At 47.3% G+C, this 20,509-nt stretch overlaps 1 protein-coding gene across 2 annotated transcripts in view; it reads left to right on the top strand.

Annotated features, from left to right (window-relative positions):
* The first annotated feature begins 1,988 nt into the window (after nucleotides 1–1,988).
* Nucleotides 1,989–20,509, top strand: part of Dock2 (dedicator of cyto-kinesis 2) — a 557,091-nt gene continuing 538,570 nt past the window's right edge. The window contains exon 1 of one of the 2 annotated variants that reach the window (NM_033374.3): nucleotides 1,989–2,113. In NM_033374.3, coding sequence (NP_203538.2) covers nucleotides 2,071–2,113 — 43 coding nt within the window. In that variant the 5' untranslated portion in view covers nucleotides 1,989–2,070. The remainder of the gene's footprint in view (nucleotides 2,114–20,509) is intronic. The other variant, XM_017314861.2, reaches the window with a different exon arrangement.

The following is a 20,509-nucleotide window of genomic DNA, read 5'->3' as shown; positions in this document are numbered from 1 at the left end:
CCTGACCCACTATAAAAGGGGCTACTTGTCTCCTCCTCCCTCTCTTACTCTTTCTTCCCTCTTGCTTTTCCCTTGCTCGTCCTTTCCCCTTCCCTGACCCTTTCTTCATGTGCTCATGGCCATGGTCGGCCTTTACTTCTCTACTCTTTCTCTCTGCCTTTCTCTGACTCTACAACCCTCTACCCTCTTAGCTCCCCTCCCTATGACCTAAATAAAGTCTAGTCTATACTATACTGTGCCTTCCCTCAAGGGAAAGGGGTGTCTCAGCATGGGCCTGCCGAGACACCCCTTTCCCCATACCTTACCACAGCCCCATAGAACATGACTTATACCTCTTTATCTTTTTATAAACACATCACATGCTGTTCTCAGGTAACTCTCTGCCTCATGCTTGTGGATCAGATATAAGTGTTCTACTACTGCTCCAGCCCTATGTCTTCCTGCCTGCTCTCATGGTCCCTGCCAAGATGATCATGGATGGTACCACGCTCTTGAACTGTAAGCCCTAAATTAAATGCTTTCTTTGTAAGTTGCCTTGGTCATGGTCAGTGTTTTGTCACAACAACAAAAAATGTTACTAAGTAATGAATATTAAATGCATACACACATTCTCCTGGCTTTGATCTTTCCACAAAGCTGTGATATAGCTGCTTACTGTGGCTGCTGCTGCTGTGCTGTGCTGTCTTCCAAATCTTCTAGCTCTTACAAGGGCCACTAGAACACTTGTGACTATTCCCAAGAGATTCCCCAAGATTTGGCCTGTTGCCAAGGGAGAGTGGGGGAGTCATTAGAACCCCTTCTGGGATTTCAGCCAGTCCTTTCTGAGTGTCTCTGGCAGCTGCATGTAACTTTGTCTCAGGCATACATAGTCACATGGTCTGAGAGGTGACAGAGTGTGTGATGGATTAATGAAAGAGGAGACTATACCTATGCAGCTATGGGGAAGTTCTCATCCAATGTGGGGTGAGACATTTTAGTGATGTAGCTGTTTTGGGGTTCACCTATGCTCCTTTAAGTAACCCCTCAGTTGTGTTCCTAGAAGCAAATTCAACGAACTCTTTGATTTCCCAACCTAGACTTGAGAGGAGTCATTGCTAAGGTCTGTCATTAGAGCCCTATCTGTGGTGGGTAGAGGGTTTCATGTGTTCCTAGGGAAAAGTAATCTAACAGATGCACCCAACTTGTGCTGTCAGAAACTGAAAAGCCAATAAATTAAAATGAAAGAAAATTGGTATTTTGTGAAAACTGTCAGTAGTGATTTTGCCTGGTCTTTCCTAATGTGTCTGGGGTAGGGCAGAAAGAGGTTATGGGAAATGGTAATAAAGAAAGAAAATTCAAGGAGACTTAGATCATTGTGATGGTAGCCCTGAGAGATATTTTCCTCTTCAATTGAATCTATTCCAAGAGCAAACTTCAGGTTTGTGGGGAAATGTCTGTCTAATTCACCCTGGCTGTCTCTTGCCCTGCCCACGCTTGCTGGTGGTGAAGGTGCCCAGACCTGCTGGTGTGCCTGAGTAGTGTTAGAGGGAGGCTTCTGGGCTGGCATCGGATTCCCAGTTGGGTTCATGGCACAGAAAGGATGCTAACTAAAGTGACCCCATCTCTAGCGTGTCACTCACTGAGTACAGGTTCTTCTCTAATCCTCAGGAAAAGCAGGTGAAGGGGCAATCTTACCCCATCTTCCTGATGAAGAACCCGAAACACCGAGAAATGAAGATCAGCCCCCAAAGCTCATGCTTAGTCACTAACAGGGTTCAGAAGTCAGGGAAACTCTACCCTCGCGGTCTGGGTTGGCTTTAAGTACCTGTATGCCTTGTAGCCACTTTCCTCCGGAAGAGACAAATGAGGGTGGTCTCCAAATTTTGAAGGCAATCTTCTAGCCCTTGGCTGTGTGTGCCCCTGCTGGAGAAGAAGGGGGAGGAGGGAGTGGGGACCCAGAGGAGGGGAAGGCGGACCTTGAGAGAGAGAGAGTTTAAAAAGAGGAAGGAAGTGGGGCCCTGCAAGGCGCCTAACCACCCCAGCCAGCTTCTTCACTAGAGAACAGGAGGCTCTCAAGGCTCCGGTCTTGCCATGGCCCCCTGGCGCAAAACTGACAAGGAGCGTCACGGAGTGGGTAGGTGTGGGCAAGTGTGGGCACTGGGTCTGCGCTGCGGCAGAGGGCAGGTGGCTGGAGGCAGATGTGATGGGACCTGCAGGATGGGTGAGGGCAGGGCGGGCCATGCTAACTTATGGTCTGGAACGCAGTGCTTTCTCTCTGCTGCAGTCGCCGGGTTGAAGGAGAAAATGAAGGCAGAGAAAGTATATTCTTGCCTTCAGCCTCTCCCAAGTGCTTGCTCACACATCCTTAAGATGAGGTGGCCCCGCAGCTCTGTGTACCAGACTTTGCTTTGCACAGAGCACTCTCCATTAGCCAGTCTTCAAGCCACCATGGCTCTGTCCATCTCGTTTGCTGGTTTGCTCTCGGTCAGGTGACTCTGATCTAACTGCTCTAATATCCCAGGTATCCAGTTTGGGGCCGGGACAAAGCCAATGGGGTCTTTCATTAGAGCTTTTGAGAGAGTGAGTCCTGTCAAATTATCGGAGAAAACAGCCTCATCAGCTTCAGCCATCTAAGCTCCCAGAAGCCTCTGCTTCAAACTGGGGGCGGAAGTGGTGGCTGGGGGAAGGGAGGTGTCAGGTAATGTGACTCTAAGTGGCACCAGTGATGCAATCCTGCCAACTCTAAGTGAGAATTTAAAGGTTGACTGGGGGATTTCCATACTGCCAGATCGCAGATCTCCCCAAGAGAGGATGCTTCAACAGGCCGGGCCTGAGGCAGCTCAGAGGTGGGAGTGATAGATGCAGGGTGTGTGTGTGTATTCATGAGCCACAGTTTGAGAGTGGCTACTTTGGGGGTTCTCAGATCTATCCATCCTCTACAGGCAAGCATTTGGCACTGTGAGGCACTTTGAGATGAAAAGTCCCCAGCAGAGAACTGACAAGTCATATCTGCAAGGGGTCTCAGGTTCTCCATCCATAAAATGGGAAGTTTGAATTTGACTCAATAAAGGCTCCTTTAAAAGTTCAAAACTTCTCCAACTCCGGCCTTTCCACCTGGGGTATCCCCACTAGCAATTTATACAGGAACAGAAGGACTGTGAAAAGGGCAGGGGATGTGGGCGGGGCAACCTTGTGTCTTAGGGCAAATTAGCTGGCCTGGAGAAGCACGCTCAGAAAGGAAGGGCTCTTAAATCTGCTGTGAGGGGAGGCAAGGGTGTGGTGTGGGTTAAGTGGAAGCCTAGACCACACCCTTCCTCCCCCCACTCTATGACAGGTACTAACACTTTCCTATTTCATAGCATTGCATTGTGAAGGCCACTGGAGATGGTGGGCACAGGGCTTGGAGGGAGGCAAAAGGTTAGAGAAGTGTGAGGAGTTGAGACAGCTGGGCCATCTCTGGGTGCCTTAGGCAATCCCTACCAGGTTATTTTCCATTCCTGCTACAGCCTTGCCACAGGACTCCATCAGAGCTCCAGAGAAGGCCTGGGGTGGAAGCAGAGTAGACTCCTCCCAGGCAAGGCAGTGTGCTTAAGAAAGGCACAGCTTCTGCCTTGAGGAGTCTGGAGAAGGTTAGAAGTTTGGGTTGTGAAGTCCAACTTAAGTTCAAATCTAGACTTGTTTCTTCATCTGTAATGAGGTGAAGATGATGATGAGGAGGAGGAGGAGGAAGACGACAAAGATGATGACGGTCTGATGATATGGACCTGGGGTCATAATTGTAAAGCACTTGGTAAGACTCCTGGCCAAAATCAAGGGACAACTACAGAATCAAGATGGATTTAAAAGGATGGCTCTAATGCCAATTTCAGAGCAGTTGCTCCTAGTGAGAAGGTAGTAGTTTAAGTTTATAGGACCTCTTCTCGTCTTTGACTTTGGAACATCTATGTGAGAGTGTGTTATTATTCCCACTTTATAATTGAAGACCCCCAGGTTCATGTAACTTGGTGATAATGAAGCTGGCGCTTACATTCCACTGCCCTCAGACTCTAGACTTAAGTACTATAGACATTCTTCACTATACCAGGAGGGCCCTTGAAGGAGGATGTCATGGTACAAGTAGAAAACTTGTGAGTGGCAGTTGGGTCAAGCAAGAAGTCTGATTCGGTTTTAGTAGATGTTTGTAGAGAAAAAACCCAGAAGAGGGGGTTGCTTACAGCAGAGTCAGAGGGGCTTGAGTGGACTTCCTTCTGTGGGTCTGTTCTGTGGTTTTTTAGTAGGAATATCCTATATAAGAAGCCAATGAAATCATTTGAGAGATGGGTAGGGATTGGACATAGACTAGCAGGGCGATGGATAATAATTCTGCATGTCTCTAATTTCCTACATAGTAGGTCCAACCCAAATCTGCTTAAAATTAGCATGACCTTTGGCAATTGCAATCTCAATCACTGTGTGAGACTGGCCAGTGATGACCTTCTCCTTGGAAGAGGTGGGGGAAGGGATGGAGGGAGGAGGCAGAAAGAGAAAATGGTGTCAGTTGGGCTTAAGTTTATGAAGGGTGAAAGCAAACCTCGGAAGTAGTGGATTGGTTCAGGTACACCTGCATTTTGCTGCTCACAAAATCCATAGAACATTGGCTCCAAGACAGACTTGATCGACTAACACTCATTCCCCGTTAGTTTCTCTCCTGTATTTACCAGTCACAGTTGCTGTCCTCGGATGTGTCCACCCAGAGGTGCTGTGAGTTGGCAAGATGGAGCAGCCCATTATATCTCCCATGCTGCTTCCTTGGCCTGCACACTCTGCCTGCAGAAGCTCCACTCACCAGGTCCTTTTGGCAAGCATCAGGACCGCTAAAGGGAACGTGGAAGGCCTGGTCTTTCCCTTTAAGAACACTTTTCTGAAGATAAACTTCACATTTCCTCTTAGAGCCTTATGGGCTAAAACCTAATCACATGACTAAACCTACCTGCAAGAAGAACTGGGAAATGTAGTCTATATTAGAGTCAGCCATGTACCCAGCTAATATTTAGTAATTTCACTTATGATTTTATGTTTCTGGAAGCTGAGAGACCAAGATCAACCTGCCAGGAAGGATGGTTTCTTCTGTGGCTGCTAGTTGATGGTCATCAGCCTTTTTCCACAGCTGCTCCTCTCAACAGCCACACCTTTGGTGTCTCATTGCCTGCTCACAAGAACACTGGTCAGAATAGGTTGGCGCCTCCCTAAGGGCTTCCTTTAACTTTATATCTCTTTAAAGTGCTTGCTGTAGATATGGTTCTATTCCAAGATAGTAGGGATTTGGAATTTAGCATTTACATTTAAGGAGACATAGTTAAGTCCACAGTGGTCTCTGCCATGGTGGCCAGGGACTATAAGTTGGTCCCCAAGGCAGAAGTCTTCAGATTGAGAATCCCAGTGGAGAAAATGGAATGATATTTCCTCTAAAGTGGAGCCCTTAGGCAGATTTGCATGGAGCCTCTCCTATGCTCAGAGGGGAGGGATGAAAATCTCTGTTCTCTCCCTATCTTAGCAAAGGACAGATTAACAAGATAAAGAATGAGCAGAAGGTTATTAGAGTGTACATCATGCTAATGCATGGAGCACCCAGGAAAGAGCAGCTCAGGGTTGCTTTGTGCATGCTCTTAAATGGCAGTTAACCAGGGAGAAAAAATTCTCAGCCAAGTGCCAGGATAAAAGCAATGGGTATAGGTTTCCAGCGGAGACTGACTCAGGGGAGGGCTCGCTCAGTCCATCTTGGCGTTCACTTCCTGTGGTTTGCATGGCCACAGAATGCCCCTTCAAGGGAGGATTTATGGTTTTCCTGTTTTTAGAATTACTTAATTCTTGTCAGAGAAGAGATGATCCACCAAAGTTTCTCTGTGTAGCTCTCAAGTTTCGCTTTCTTCTAGCTTAAGAAAGAAAGAAAGAAAGAAAGAAAGAAAGAAAGGAAGAAAGAAAGAAAGAAAGAAAAAAGGCTGGGAGAGTGGTGTGCTTTGAGGTGGCATAGTTTGATCCTTTAAAGATGAGGTGTTTGTCCTCTACAGCTTGTCTCCAGCTCTAGTTTCTGAGGGGGTGAGGGGTGATCTTTCCTAGCCTCTTTTTTCAAGTGCTGGCGATGGCTGGTAGTTGGGGTGTTTCTTGGTTTGTTAGTATGTCTCCTCCATCTTCACCCGGCATCTCCTCCCTTTCGGTATGCCCCTACCTTCCCTTTGTAAAGGAGACCACTGAGCTCTATTGGACTAGAGGAAACCCTAATGATCCCCTTTAAACTTGATTACTTCTGGAAAGTCAGTGTGCTGAGTTCACGTTCTTGGATACTTGGAATGAGGACACCGAGGTCACTCTGTTTCCAAAGGGTGGGGCAAGATCCAAGTCATGGCAGGCTCCGTAGATGCAGAGAAGGGATGGTCTTCTGTATCTCTGTGAGAAGGATATGGAAGGGCTCTTGTCTACTTCCTAGTTCCAGGATGTGGAACTGCTTAACTCAGAACCTTGGACAGAGCTAGTTTGTGCTGGAATTTTATTGTACACTGGGTTCTTACTATGAGGGGCAATAGTCATTCAAATACTTCATTTTAGATATGTGTGGTGTGTGGCAAGTGATGTATTTGAAGGCTAAAGGGAATCACCTAGAAATCCAGGGAGTCAGCAAGAAGACTGCTAGACATGCAGCCAGGCCTCCCGAAGGCTGGAACTTGGGCAGCCATGAGAACCAAGTCCTCCTCTCCTGACTTCCAAGACTCTCTAAACACCTCAGCTCCCCTCTCCAGACTATCCTTGTCACCCCCCTCTGAGTCCACCACTCTTTCTTAATTTTAATATTCTCAATCACTCCACCTTGACCCTTGCTTGAAATCTGTATGGTTTCAGTCAACCATAGAACCGTCTGTGTTGCAAGAGGGAAGATCCAGAGTGGGGACCCAATTTACCCAATTCAAGATAACCACCCATAAAACAGGTCACAATTTTGAGAAGGAGCAAGGAGATTTGTATGCGGGGGATGGGGGTGGGGATTGAAGAGGAAAGGGAAGGGGAAAATAATGTAATTCTATTTTAATTTTAAAAAATGAAAAAAAAACAAATCTTATACTAGCACAAGAAATGGTTATTATCTTATTAAATGGTTACTATCATACTTGGGAACTCAAAGAATTTATTTTGAAGTCTGTATTTTACAGAAACAAAACCCTTTTATAAAATCAAAGCAGCAAAAAAAAGAATATAAATACTTTCTAATGAATATTTTGATTTTTAAAAAGACCACCCAAGTCACTGCCAACCTACATACAGGTTCTACTCTACTAGGAGTGTTGTCCTGGCCTAGTTCAGTTTACTAGGGCTATAGTTGGGTCACATGACTTGTCACAGTACTCGTCTAGCTGGAGCTCCGTGGAGAGGAGCATGCCCTCTGCATGGGTGGCATCCGTGCAGTATGCTTCCCTAATAGTGAGAGTGAACACTTCTTTAGAGGAACTGACTCCACTGCTTTAGTCATCAAGGCAACAAACAACTCTTTTTACTCATTTGCTTGCCCACTAGTTCATTCTTCCCTTATTTCTTACAAAGTTGTTGGTCATCTCCCAAGTCCCAGGCATAGTGTTAGTCACCAAGGCTGCTAGAATTAGCCCTAAATGGGTCTTACCCTTTGGGAGCTTATAGTCTGGTAATGAAGACAAAGGGACCTTGTGAGTCGATCAGCAAGCAGACAGTTAGAAACTGCCAAAATAAATGGACACTTATCCATGGATGAGCATATCACCGAGAAGAGTCTTATCATGGATCATCTGCAGGTCCCTGAGCAGTGGGAACAGGATTCTAAAGGAAATACTTGGGGGCATCCTAGGACACCTGTCTTTGGACCAGGGGCTAACTGTGTCTTTGGACCTGCCTCAAGATGTTCATCTGGTGCAACAAAAGCACAGGGATTGAAAGCTTCGTTTCCTCCCAATGCTAGTTTTTTGGTGCCTGGCCTCTTCCTTTGTGATGTGTCAGCAACTTGGGGTCATTTAGACAATACCCGGTGGGTTGGTCGGTTATGCCCATGTAAAGACCTAAAGACCTAAAGAGTCCCAGTTATATGGGAATCTCATGAGTCAATGTCTGGCTTGGTTCCGACCATCATGTCTAGGTCTGAAGGAGCTTTGGCTGAAAGATGCATTTTCCAAACTCAGCTATTTCCTGAGCCTCATGAATTTGCTGTCTTTTGAGACAGGAAGTGTGGTGCTAGAATGTTCTGCTCATTTCTGGGTGTCCGGATTGGCTGCTTCTTTTAAAGCTTGCTGATCTTTAATTGTCCATAATGCATGAGTGTCACAGTTTGTATTCTGCAGCATATATTGAACAAATGGGGGTGATGCTGTTTGCCATTGGCACCCAACCCTAGAGGGATCTGGGTAGAGACACCTCAAATGTCACCTCTAATAGGCACTTCCTCCCTCCTTCCATTCCTCCCTCTTTCCTTCCCTCCCTCCCTCTTTTTCTCTCCCTCCTTTCCTCCCTCCCTCCTTTCCTCCCTCCTTCCCTCCCTCCCTCTTTTTCTCTCCCTCCTTTCCTCCCTCCCTCTTTTCCTCCCTCCCTCTCTCTTTTCCTCCCTCCCTCCCTCCTTCCCTCTCTTCCTCCCTCCCTCCTTCCCTCTCTTCCTCCCTCCCTCCCTCCCTCCCTCCCTCCCTCCCTCCCTCCCTCCCTCTCTGCCTCCCTCCCTGCCTCACTCCTTCCCTCCTATAATTGGTGTGAGTTGAAGAGCAGTCAGGCTGAGTCACTGAGCTGCTGAAGATGTCCTGCTTATTTTGTTCTCAGAGAAGCACATCCTTTGTCTCTCTGCCCCAACAAGGATGAGGCAGATTCCACACTGGTTTAAATTCACAGTGGCAGAAACTGATCCTGGAGGAGCAGGATGTGACTAACATATGGATAGAGATACCGTCACAAATGTCTCTCTAGCAACTGCTCGGAGAATTCAGAGTTCTAACAATACATGGCGATGTTAGGTCATGGGTCACACTATAGGAAAGAAAGATAGGGTTCTAGTTTCATTGTAACATGAAGGTGGAGGGTGGAATGCAGAGGGTGACTTGTGGTGGGGCAGACCCTGAGACACCCTCACTGGCGTGATCAGCCACTACATAGTGGAACCACTGGTTTCAGCCAAATGCTGTGGGTTCACCTGGTGTCTGTTTTCTTTTCTGTTGCTCTGAAGAGACATTATGACCAAAATGACTTATAAAAGAATACAATTAATTTGGGGGTAGTGGGTCCAGAGGATTAGAATCCATGTTTGCAAAGCAAGGAGCATGGCAGAAGGCAGGCAGGCATGGTGTTGGGGCTGCAGCTAAGAGTTTGCATCCTGATCTATAAAGTTGGAGGCAGAGAGGGAGAGAGAGAGACAGAGACAGAGACAGAGACAGAGAGACAGAGGCAGAGAGGCACCGAAAAAGAGAGAGAGAGGAGGGAGAGCTATCTGGGATTGGTATGGGCCTTTGAAACCTCAGTGCGCACTCCTGGTGACACACCTCCTCCAACAGGGCCATAACTCCTGATCCTTTCCATACAGTCCCACCAACTGGGCACCAATCATTCAAATATATGAACCTCCAGGGTCCATTCTCATTCCAACCACCACACCTGCCAAGTGAGATTTTGTTCTCCCTTCACTGGCTGCAGCAGTAAGGGAGTTTCCTAAGGGAAGAATATTCTGATTGTAAAGCAGAGGCAATGCAAATAAAAGTCTCAAGGAGGAAGTCCCTCTGCTGTGTGGGAGGCCGGGTGGCTGGATTAGAGGTGGAAGTGTAAGAATGGACTGTGTGGGAGGTGGTCATAGGGAGTAATGACTTCTGTGTATTGTGGAGATGTTATTTTTGATGGAAAAGTGGGATGAAGTATTTCAGGGGTTGGGGCAGAGTAGTGAAATAGCACATCTTATACTCGGGCTGGCAGTTTCATGGGATGTGAAAAGGGAGTTAAGTGTCATAGCAGAGAGGCTGGTGACACAGCTGCTGCAGTGACCTAGATCCGAGGTGGCGGTGGCCTCACCCTTAAGGGTGGCTGCAGGTGAACGACACAGACCTCACTCTGGACATCACAGTGTAGGTGGGGCAAGTGGGTGTGAGAGACAGAGGTGTCAGGGGTGGTCCTAAGGCTTCTGACATGAAAAGCTGGAAGAGCCAGCTGTGGGATCTGTCTACTCGGTCTTGATCTAAGTTGTCACCAGCCTCCCTTTAAACAGTGAATTGCCTCACCCTTCCATGATGCATTTAGACCGATTTGTGTTTCTGTGTCCAAACCTCACCAGTAGCCTGGAGGAGGATGTGTTTACCTTTCCAGGTGAGGAAGCTGAGAGATGTTTCTAGCCCATTTTTGGGTCTTTTGAAGTCACACCTCAGCCCTCTGTCTTGTTACTTTTCACACAGGCACCATGGTCCACTTCCTATTGCTATAACGGAACACCACAGAATGGGTAATTGTTTAAGAATAGAAGTTGAGCCCACACCTTTAATCCCTGCACTCGGGAGGCAGAGGCAGAGGCAGGGGCAGGGGCAGGGGCAGGCAGATTTCTGAGTTTGAGGCCAGCCTGGTTTACAAAGTGAGTAGCCAGGGCTATACAGAGAAACCCTGTCTTGAAACAACAACAACAACAACAAAACAAACAAACAAACAAACAAACAGAATAGAAGTTGATTTAGCTCATGGTTTTGGAGACTGGGAAGTCTGAGAATTTGGCAGGGGCATCTTCTCAGAGTTTGCTGAGGGTTCTTGCAGCTTACAAACATGGTGGAGGGCACCACATGCTCGGCCTCACATGTGCACCGACTTAAGTCTTCATTTTCTCTAAAGTAACTCATGACACCCTGGGGTCTACACTCATGACATCATCAAATCCTAGTGAAAGGACTTGGGATTTACATTTCCAATCCACTAGCTTGGGGGGGGGCACATCATGTCTGATTTAATAAGCATATAGTGTCTTTCCCAGTAGATGGTCCTCTGTTTGAGCACAGAGCTCCACTGGGAATTCATTCTTTGTCCACCCAGCCCAAGCACAATAGGAAAATGGGAGGGCAGAGAATCTAATTGTTTAACAGTGGGTCCCTTGAGAGTTCAGCTGAAGCTGCAGGCCCATCTTTCCAGAAAGGATGCATATGTGCGGTCTGTGTTATGTCAGTCACCCCCATCTGGGCAAGCTCGGTAATGCTAGGGAGACAGTAGACTTGGTGACCACTCTGTAAACTGCCACAGTGGATGTAGCCAAGGCTCTGCATGCCAAAGTATGCTTGGACAAAGGAGCTGCCAAGAGTCAGAAAAACATTCTCTCTCTCTCTCTCTCTCTCTCTCTCTCTCTCTCTCTCTCTCTCTCTCTCTCTCTTTCTTTCTTTTTCCCTTTCTCTCTTTCTTTCTTTTGTTTGCAATCTATTCAGATCAGTTTATTTCCACGATGAATAGTGATACAGCAACCCTGCCTTTGGGGATGCAGACCAGTATTAAATCTCTAAATGAGGTTACAAATACCACCACAGTCAGTACTAATCTCCTGTTTCTCAGGCTGGGGCAGGGGGGCCCCTTGTTTCATATTACCATGATCCTCCTGTAGCCTTACCATATTTCCCTTTACTCTTCTGTTGAATTGTCTGGGACCCTTCATAGAATAGAATCTCAACATGCCAAAACTGACCCTCTCTCTAGGGTCGTTGGGTAACATGCTTCTTTAGTTGTTGTTGATTGGATGGAAGGATGTGTGGCTGGAAGGATAAATAGATGGATGAGTGCATGGGTGAATAGATGGATGAATGGATAAATGGATGGGTAGATGAGGGAGGAACCAGGGAGGTAGAACTTGAAGTTTTCCCATTTCTGAGCCTTACAAGGTTCAGATGAACTGAGTTACTCCATCCAGCCTCCATCTTCTCACCCTACTCCTTTCCTTCCAAGAGGCTGAGCCCTATGAAAGCACCATAGCTCTTCAAGTCCTTTCCTGATGGTGACCCTTTCAGTCAGCCACTGGGCCAATCCCACTTGTTCACACCCTGGACATCCACTGAGATGGCCCTGCTGTGTCCTCACAGGTCACGCTGTTGACTCCTCCCCCGCACTCCCCACCCTTCCCACCCCTCCCACTGCTCTTCTTCTGCTCCTTGGCCCCCACCCCCGCTCTTCTCCACCCTCTCCTTCTAGTCTCACTTCCTTCACAGGACCTTTCTAGCTCTCTGAGAGGCCACAGCTGCTGTGCCCGGCAACTTGGCACCACAGAGTTCAGGCTGCTCCTTGTTTCTCTTTTGTGTGACTCTGCTACCAGATTTCAGAGGGTTCCAGAGAACAAGAGCCATTTAGTCCTCTGACCTGAAGGATTCATCAGATTGCCGAGGTTTTGAGGTTATGTGGTTGTCTTCATTCTTTCTAACTCCACAGTGTATATGTGAATGTAAGAATGTGCACATGCATGCACATGTGTGTGTGCGCGTGCGCGCTATGGAAAACACCCACATCATTCTAAGCAGGACTTACTCACTTTGCTCCAGCTGATACTGTGAGTAGGACATGATTCTTTGATATAGATCTCTCTCTTCAATTATACAGTGGAGTGTCAATCCATCTTCTGTTGCTATAACAAAGTACCCAAAGCAGAATACTTAACAAAGAAAAGAGGTTTACTTAGGTCACAGCTTTAGTGGTTGAAGATCTGAGACTGATCGTTGACTTTGCCTATTCAGTAGCAGGTGAGGACTTCAGGGCTATCTGTGCTACTGTGGTAAGAGTGGAGATGAGAGCCAGAAAAGCCAGAGACTGGGAAGTAGCTTTCTACTTCTTTTTATAACACCTTTCTCTGGGGGAAATAAACGAATCTCATTTCCAAAAGCCATACCCTGATGACCTGACCAGCGTCCACTGGGCTCAGCCTCTTGGAGGTTCTACCATTTCCTGGTGTTGCCACTCTGAGGCCCACCTCCAATTCCTGAGCCACTGTGGTACAAACTCAGTCCATGTGTGAGCCATAACAGATGGTTAAGCAGGTTGTCGGGCCTCTACTATTAGAAAGAACATTCAGCCTTCTACCTGGCCCCAAATTAGGGCAAAGATAAGTATCACCAGAGGGAAAATAGTCCCAAACTGAGGACCTCTGGACTAGAGAACTCATAGTTGGGGGCCCAGCCTGATTCCTGTTCACTGGGTGGGGTCACTTTGATTCACTAAAGATGACACAGGGATGTGCAGCCCTGGAGCCCAAGCTCCAAGACTCTCCCTGGATGGTTCAGTTTCCAGGGTTGATAGGCATCCCATTATAGCCTCACAACAGCTGTTTTGAGGATTACTAGTTTGGGATTTCTACGTGTGTCCTTGCTGGAGCCAGCCTCAGGTGGTTGCAGTCCTTGGAATGCCTCTTTGATCCTTGGCTGTGAGAACAATGTCTTCATGGGTTCTCATTGAGTTTTCACTGCTGATGTTCCTGGGTGTAGCACTTGACGCAAGAGATGTTCAAGTCCTTTGTGTGGAGCTAGGCACCTGAGATGGGAGATGGGAGCATCTTTGATGAGGAGGCTATAATGGGATGCTGGCTGTAAGTTGGCTGAGGACCAAGGTTATGAGTAAACTCTCCCATTTGCCTATCTCATGGTCGTGATTTCAATGGCTCTCATTCTGAAAGCCATTTTTTTTGTCCATATTTGTTTGTTTACTGTGTGTGTATTGATGCCAAGGTTCTAGTGTGGAGGTCAGATAATATCTTGTGAGAGTTGGTTCTTTCCTTTTGCTATGTGAGTCCTGGGAAACAGAACTCAGGTTATGAGGTTTGACAGTAGAGACCTTTACCCATCAAACCATGCCACCAGCTCCCGTTGCAGATGATTTTCTGCCTTTTCCATTGTATACTTAAATTGCTGGTAGGGGATGTTCCTTACAGAGAGTGAACAAGGACCCTCCCTCAGCCTGGTCAGAGACAAATAGAGGGTCAGAGATAAGCAATCACACTCAGCAAAGGGTGGAATTCTGCCCTAGAGTTTCCTTTTGGTAATTTAGACAAAATAACAGAAGCAGGTACTCTGGTGAGCAGAGTCACTTCCTTAGTCTGTTTTACCCTAGCAAACAAGCTTTGAGAACAGAGGTCCTCAGGCAAAGGGAGGATGGGCTTATAAGCAGTTATCAGTTACTTTCGTATTTACAACCAGCGAGTCCTTGGAACAGATACATACATTTCAGCGGAGGCACAGTTACAAAATGTTCCCGAGACATCTTAAGCTGACAGATTTGAACTCTCTTGCCTGACATGAGTGGGCAGGGTGTGAGGGAAAGGACTCCGGTCAAAAGCCATGGGAGACTGAGCAAAACTCAGTATACCCTGCTGCCCTCCAAGTGTGATGTGTGCTGACCTGATTTGCTGCATAGGCAACGCCCTATCTGGGTGGTTTCCTTCTGTGGAAACCACAGTTGATCTTGCAGTCCCGTCAGCCCCAAGGCCAAGTCCTGAGGCCAACCTCTGGCTTGGAGGAGCAGAGAGTCAGTGCAGAACCTGCTTAGCAAGGACACTAGCACACTGGCATGTGTCCAAGCACCAGCAGCCAGTGGCGGGAGAAGACTGTAAGCCAGGTCACGTGCAGAGGGAATGGAGAAACCGCTGGGTTATGCAGAAGAGAGCCCTGAGCCCTGGGGCTCTCTCCAGACTTGCTCTTAGACAAAGACAAACTTCACTCAACGGTGACCCCTCCGTGCCACTGCCTGCAAACGGCTGGGAAGTGGGGTTAAAGGTGACATGAAGCTTGCAAGGAGTTAGTGGCTCTCTGAGTAGCTGGCTTTTGGAGATCTTGTAATACTGCTTAAAAAAGAAATGTGGCTCACATTGATTGAGCTCTGACTGTGGCTGGGTGTTGATCCTGCAGACAGTCCAGCCTTTCATGATTAATATCGGGTGGGTCTTTTTGGAATCTTTTGACAGAGAATAAAATCATCTTCATTGAGAACAAGGATGGCCATGTGGAATCGTGGCCAACTGGAACTGCAAATGAGGAAGCATGCTAAAACGTACTCCCAGGTGTCATGAGGGGTCAGGGGAGTGTTAGATTGCAGGTGGTGTTTTGTTCATCTGGAGTTCGGATGCCTTGGTTTTTTTGTTTTTTGTTTTTTTAAATGGCTGGGTGTTGTCTCAATTTCTAGGTTACTTAGAGGAAACAGGAAGTCTCAGAAATGGTTAGTAAGAGCTAGTGAATCACAGTTAGCTTGCTCTTCTGAGTGCCTGGGCTCAGATAGCACAGGTCTAAGGATCAGCTACAGATATAATGGGCCAGAGAGGGCCATCCTACTGCCCTTCAGTGGGAGCTGGAGATGCTGAGGCCCAGGAAGATGGAGTCTACTATTCAGTGTAGGCCGTCTGGATTACAGAAAGACAAGTGTAGGATACACACACTCAGGCAGGCAGACCCTAGCTAGGTTCCTCTCTTAGCCTTGTGCAGGGCACCAACTGAGACCTGGTGCTTGAGGCCAGGGCCAGTGAACGACAGGACTGAACTCTTGAGGTGGGATCTGAGACCCTGCCTCATGCTTTCTAAGCGTCACCACCTCCCAGGAAATTTCCATCCCTGAGAATACTCTCATCTGGAGGTTAGGGTACACCATAGGGTACACCTTGCACCAGACCCAGTTTAGTATCCTAATAACATTGTTTGAAAGATACCATTAGCACACTAGAGAAGTGCAGATATTCACCCAAGGTCACACTCAACTAAAAGGCAGAGCTACCGTCCTTCCGCGTCACCGGGCTTTCTTTGATGAGTTTAGGGCGACATATGTTAGAGAGATGGGAGGCTGAAGAGGGAGAGAGGAGAGAAAGGAGATGAGTTGGGAGGGGGTTGTCTGTGACGCAGAATAATCTATACAAAGCCTACAGCTGCTTCTCGCAGGGTGTGCACAGGGGCAAGCACATGTTATGCCCAGCTCAGGCACTGTGTGAGATTAGGTAACTTTACTAGCCTCTCTGTTCATCGCTTGGCATATGGACACTATTCTTTGTACTTGGAAGCAGTGCTCTGAGGATTATAAACACATAAGAGGAGAGAGCTTTGAACAATGTCTAGTCCAAGGCGAATGTCCAAAGAACATTGGTTCTGTCAGGATTACTGTCGGTCTGCACTCCCAGGTGAGGCCTGGTTACATACAGTTTCTCTCCAGGAACCCTAACAACCTGTGTAAAGTGTAATTTACTCCCTTGGTTCCCCAGATGCCTTTCATTGTGGTCAGAGCTGGCACAATGATGCCTACCTTAAGACACAGAGAGGAAGTCTGGCCTGCTGCTGGCAGCTGCCAAGGCAGGAAGGAGGCTCCTGGGAACAGACCCACTGTCTACAGGGCTCACTGCCCACATGTGAAAGGGCCCTGGGCACTCTCCTTCCTGCTTAAAAGGAGAGCAGAGCTGTGAGGGCATGGATTCTGCACCTCAGGAAGCCTCCACTCACCCCATATGCTGGGGATAACTGATGTTCTATAATGACCCGGGCTTCCGGAGGTTGGACTGCCTATTTCATCCTTGTCACTGCAGATGGGCCTGTTGCTCCTGTCATGCTGTGGAGGCCATCCTGCCTGATTCCCCTCCAGGCTGCCAATGACTGTACATCACTGAGCGCATGTTCCATCTATGGCCGGCACCTCTCTTGTCTCTGGCTCCCTGAGGCCAAACATTCTTCTCCCCATCCTGTTCACCAGCTCCCCATCCTGTTCACCTCTCCATCCTAGCAGCACCTCCCCTCACTTCAGGTGCTCGGTGCACAGATATTTCTTGGTAATTCTGACTAAACACATGAATTCTCAGCTTGCTGTTTTAACCACGCTAAGTCGCATAGTTCAGTAGCACAGCTATGTCTCCAATGCCTAGCTGTACAAGATTGCATTTCTACAACCATGATTCTAGTAGCCATTAAGCAGTAACCCCTCGTTCTGGTCCAGTGACCATTTAGCTGTTGGCATCTCTGTGTTTCTCTTTCCGATCTTTTGTATAAATGGAACATAGAAAAACATTCATGGTTCTTTGGGTCTCGTTCCTTGTACTAAGTGTGTTTTTCTTGGATCATCTGTACTGTCCATATATGAGTATTTTGTACCCTTATCTGGTTGAATAATATTCCATTGTGTGCATATACCACATTTTGCTTATCCAGCTACTGATAGATACCTGGGTTGTTTCGATCTTTTAGAGTATGCTAATAGTGCCCAATAAATGCTCACATGAAAGTTTTTGGTTTGAATTCTTGTTAACAATTTGGGGTGTGAATCCAGGATTAGAATCGATGGGTCCCATGTTAATTCTGTCTGCCTTTGAAGATTGCTCACACTGTCCCCTAATTGCTATACATGATTGGTTTTCATGCTAATTTTTGAGGATTACAATTTTTCTGTATCCCCTTCAAAAAAAATTATGGCCATACCAATGAGTGGTCATATCATATGAGGTGATATGCTGTGCTTCTGATTGGCAGTTCCCTAATGACTTTAATGCCAAAGACCTTTACATGTGCTCTTTGGCATTTGCGTGTCTCTAGGGAAATCAGTTTTTAAATTCCTTCGTCCATTTATAACAGGGTCTGTGTTGTCAATTTTGTGGGTGCAATGTAAGAGTTCTTTATGAAGGTCGGAATAGTGTAGACTTTTATTTCAGATCTGATTTGTTGCTGTGAGTCTCTGAGTTAACCGCTACCCATTGCAAAGGAAAGCTTGTTTGAAGGCAAAGAGTAGACACAATTTTATGGCTATAAATATAAACAGCTAAAGGCACTTTGAAGACACGTCCACTTAGTAAAGCGACAGTTGTAGGTTCTCCTCTAAGGTCAGTGACTTCTCCATCCATGAGCTCTGACTTCGTAATTTAAATACAACATTCTCCCCTCTCTACCCTCACTCTAAACCCTCTTGAGAACCCCTCTCCACCCCTCTCCACTCTCCTTCAAACCCATGGATTAAGACCCACTCAACGAGAGGGATGTCATGCCTGGCATCTGAAGCCTAGATATCCACTTAGAACTAATGGTTGTTAGAGAAAAATCTGCAATTACTGGTTTATTAAACCAGCACAATCCCTATAAAAAAATCTATAAACATATATGTTTGTATATGCACACATATTCCTAAATATATCCTATCGAGTTCCAGCCCATGTTCCTGGTGTATATGTTTTTAGAGTTGAGCCTTTGGCACTGGATGGCCAGTTAGTGTGCTCTTCCCTGGCCAGGGCTGTCTCTCCTGGGCAGGGCTGTTTGTCTGTCCTGGGCAGGGCTGTCTCTCCTGGGCAGGGCTGTTTGTCTGTCCTGGGCAGGGCTGTTTGTCTGTCCTGGGCAGGGCTGTTTGTCTCTCCTGGGCAGGGCTGTTTGTCTGTCCTGGGCAGGGCTGTTTGTCTGTCCTGGGCAGGGCTGTTTGTCTCTCCTGGGCAGGGCTGTTTGTCTGTCCTGGGCAGGGCTGTTTGTCTGTCCTGGGCAGGGCTGTTTGTCTCTCCTGGGCAGGGCTGTTTGTCTCTCCTGGGCAGGGCTGTCTCTCCTGGGCAGGGCTGTTTGTCTGTCCTGGGCAGGGCTGTTTGTCTGTCCTGGGCAGGGCTGTTTGTCTGTCCTGGGCAGGGCTGTTTGTCTGTCCTGGGCAGGGCTGTTTGTCTCTCCTGGGCAGGGCTGTTTGTCTCTCCTGGGCAGGGCTGTCTCTCCTGGGCAGGGCTGTCTGGCTGTCTCTCCTGGGCAGGGCTGTCTCTCCTACTCCCAGCTTTCCTCGATTGTCTGTGTTTTTCTTTGTTTCTGTAGGATTGAGGCCTTCCTGGCTTTTCCTTGTCCACTGGCATGTTTGCTGGTGTCAACCTTGTTCAGCTCACACTTCCACAGTCGTGTTGGTGAGATTTTATGTGTGTAGCTTTTAAGGTTAGGAGATGAAGTCCCACAGCAAACTCCCTGATCCTCTGGTTCTTACAACCTTTCTCCTCCCTCTTTTGCAATGTTTCCTGAGCCTCAGATGCTGGACTGTTTGTGTCCATTAGGACTGGGCTCCAGGGCTCTGCGTTTTGAGTGGGTGTGGTTTTCTTTAGTGGTCTCAGTCTGCTGCAATGGGAAGGTTCCTTGCTGAGAGGTGAAGACTACACTTATTTGTGAGTATAAGGACAAATGTTTATAGATTATTTTTAGGGATTATTCTGGTTTAGCAAACTAATGGTTGTAGATTCTCCTCCAACAACCATGAATTCACTAGTACTGAGTGCTGTGTTTTATAAAAAGAAAGAGAAAGCCAGGGATACGTTTGGTAGAGGTGCAGTATGGTGTGGGGGGTGGGGGAGAGGGTGGAGGAGATGGTGCCTCTGTGGACCCATGGCAAGGCATTCCTTTGCTTTGAGGTACCAGCCACATGATGTATAGTATAGAACAGAGTTTATTTAGGGTGTGGGGAGGGGAGTTGAGGGGGTAGGGGAGACAGAGAGAGAGAGAGAAAGAGAGAGAGAGAGAGAGAGAGAGAGAGAGAGAGAGAGACATGGGGAGAGGGGAGAAGGGAAGGGAACACACATGGGGAGAGGGGAGAAGGGAAGGGAACACACATGGGGAGAGGGGAGAAGGGAAGGGAACACACATGGTGAGGGAAGGGACAGAGGTGGGGAAAGATAAGAGAACAAGAGAGCAAAAGAGAAAGGAGGGAACAAACAGCCCCTTTTACAGTGAGTTGGGCATACCTGACTGTTGCCAGGTAACTGTGGGGCGGAGCCTAGAAGGAATAACACTGAATAGATATCTAGGTTTCAGATACCAGGCATGGCATTCCTCTTGTTGAGTGGGTCTTAATCCAATTAGAGTTGTTGGTTACTGCCAAGGCATGTGTGCCACTACTGCATCCTTTGGGTTATTGTTCCATGCTGGTCATTGATGTGATTTATAGGCTCTATAGCTGGGTAGGATGGACTGTTAGCTTCCTCCTCCCTTTGGAAACTTGCATGTGCTTTCTGGTACCACGGGAGCAAGTCCTCAGAGAGAGAGAATTCAGGTATGCTACAGCTCAGGAGCTTCTGGACCCTGTGTCTGAGGTGTGTGGTGTCTTCAGCAATAGGGTACCTTTTATCTCTGGGGAGTAACTAAGGGGCAACATCAGGAGGTCATAGATTTGAGGACATACAACGCTTAGACAGCCTTTGCAAACAACTCAGAAGAGGGCTTCTTATGTCTGCTATTGAGGTTTTTGTTAGATGTTCTCTGGCTCTTGACGTGAGCATTAATAAAAGTTGATCCATACTGTCTGTGTATATTTATCACTGAATTATGTGCATCATAGGGTGTGTGTGTGTGTGTGTGTGTGTGTGTGTGTGTGTGTGTGTGTGTGTGTGTGTATGTGTGTGAATAGTCAATACTATGATTCCTTGTGGCTTTTTCTGACATCCATATAGTTATTTTACCTCTCTTCCTCCTTCTTCTGTGTCTAGCTCCCTCCCCTTTCTCTAAGAGTCCCCCATTTCCCATTTTGTCTTTCAGGTCATTTGTATCCTGTCATTTCCTCTCCTCCCACCTTCTTCTGTATTTACATTCCTCCCCCTTCCCAAGGAAACCCC

The sequence above is a fragment of the Mus musculus genome, chromosome 11 (assembly GCF_000001635.26).
Source record: "Mus musculus strain C57BL/6J chromosome 11, GRCm38.p6 C57BL/6J".
Classification (NCBI taxonomy): Eukaryota; Metazoa; Chordata; class Mammalia; order Rodentia; family Muridae; genus Mus; species Mus musculus.
Note: the sequence above shows the minus strand (reverse complement) of the source record. Positions and strands in the feature narration are given on the sequence as shown.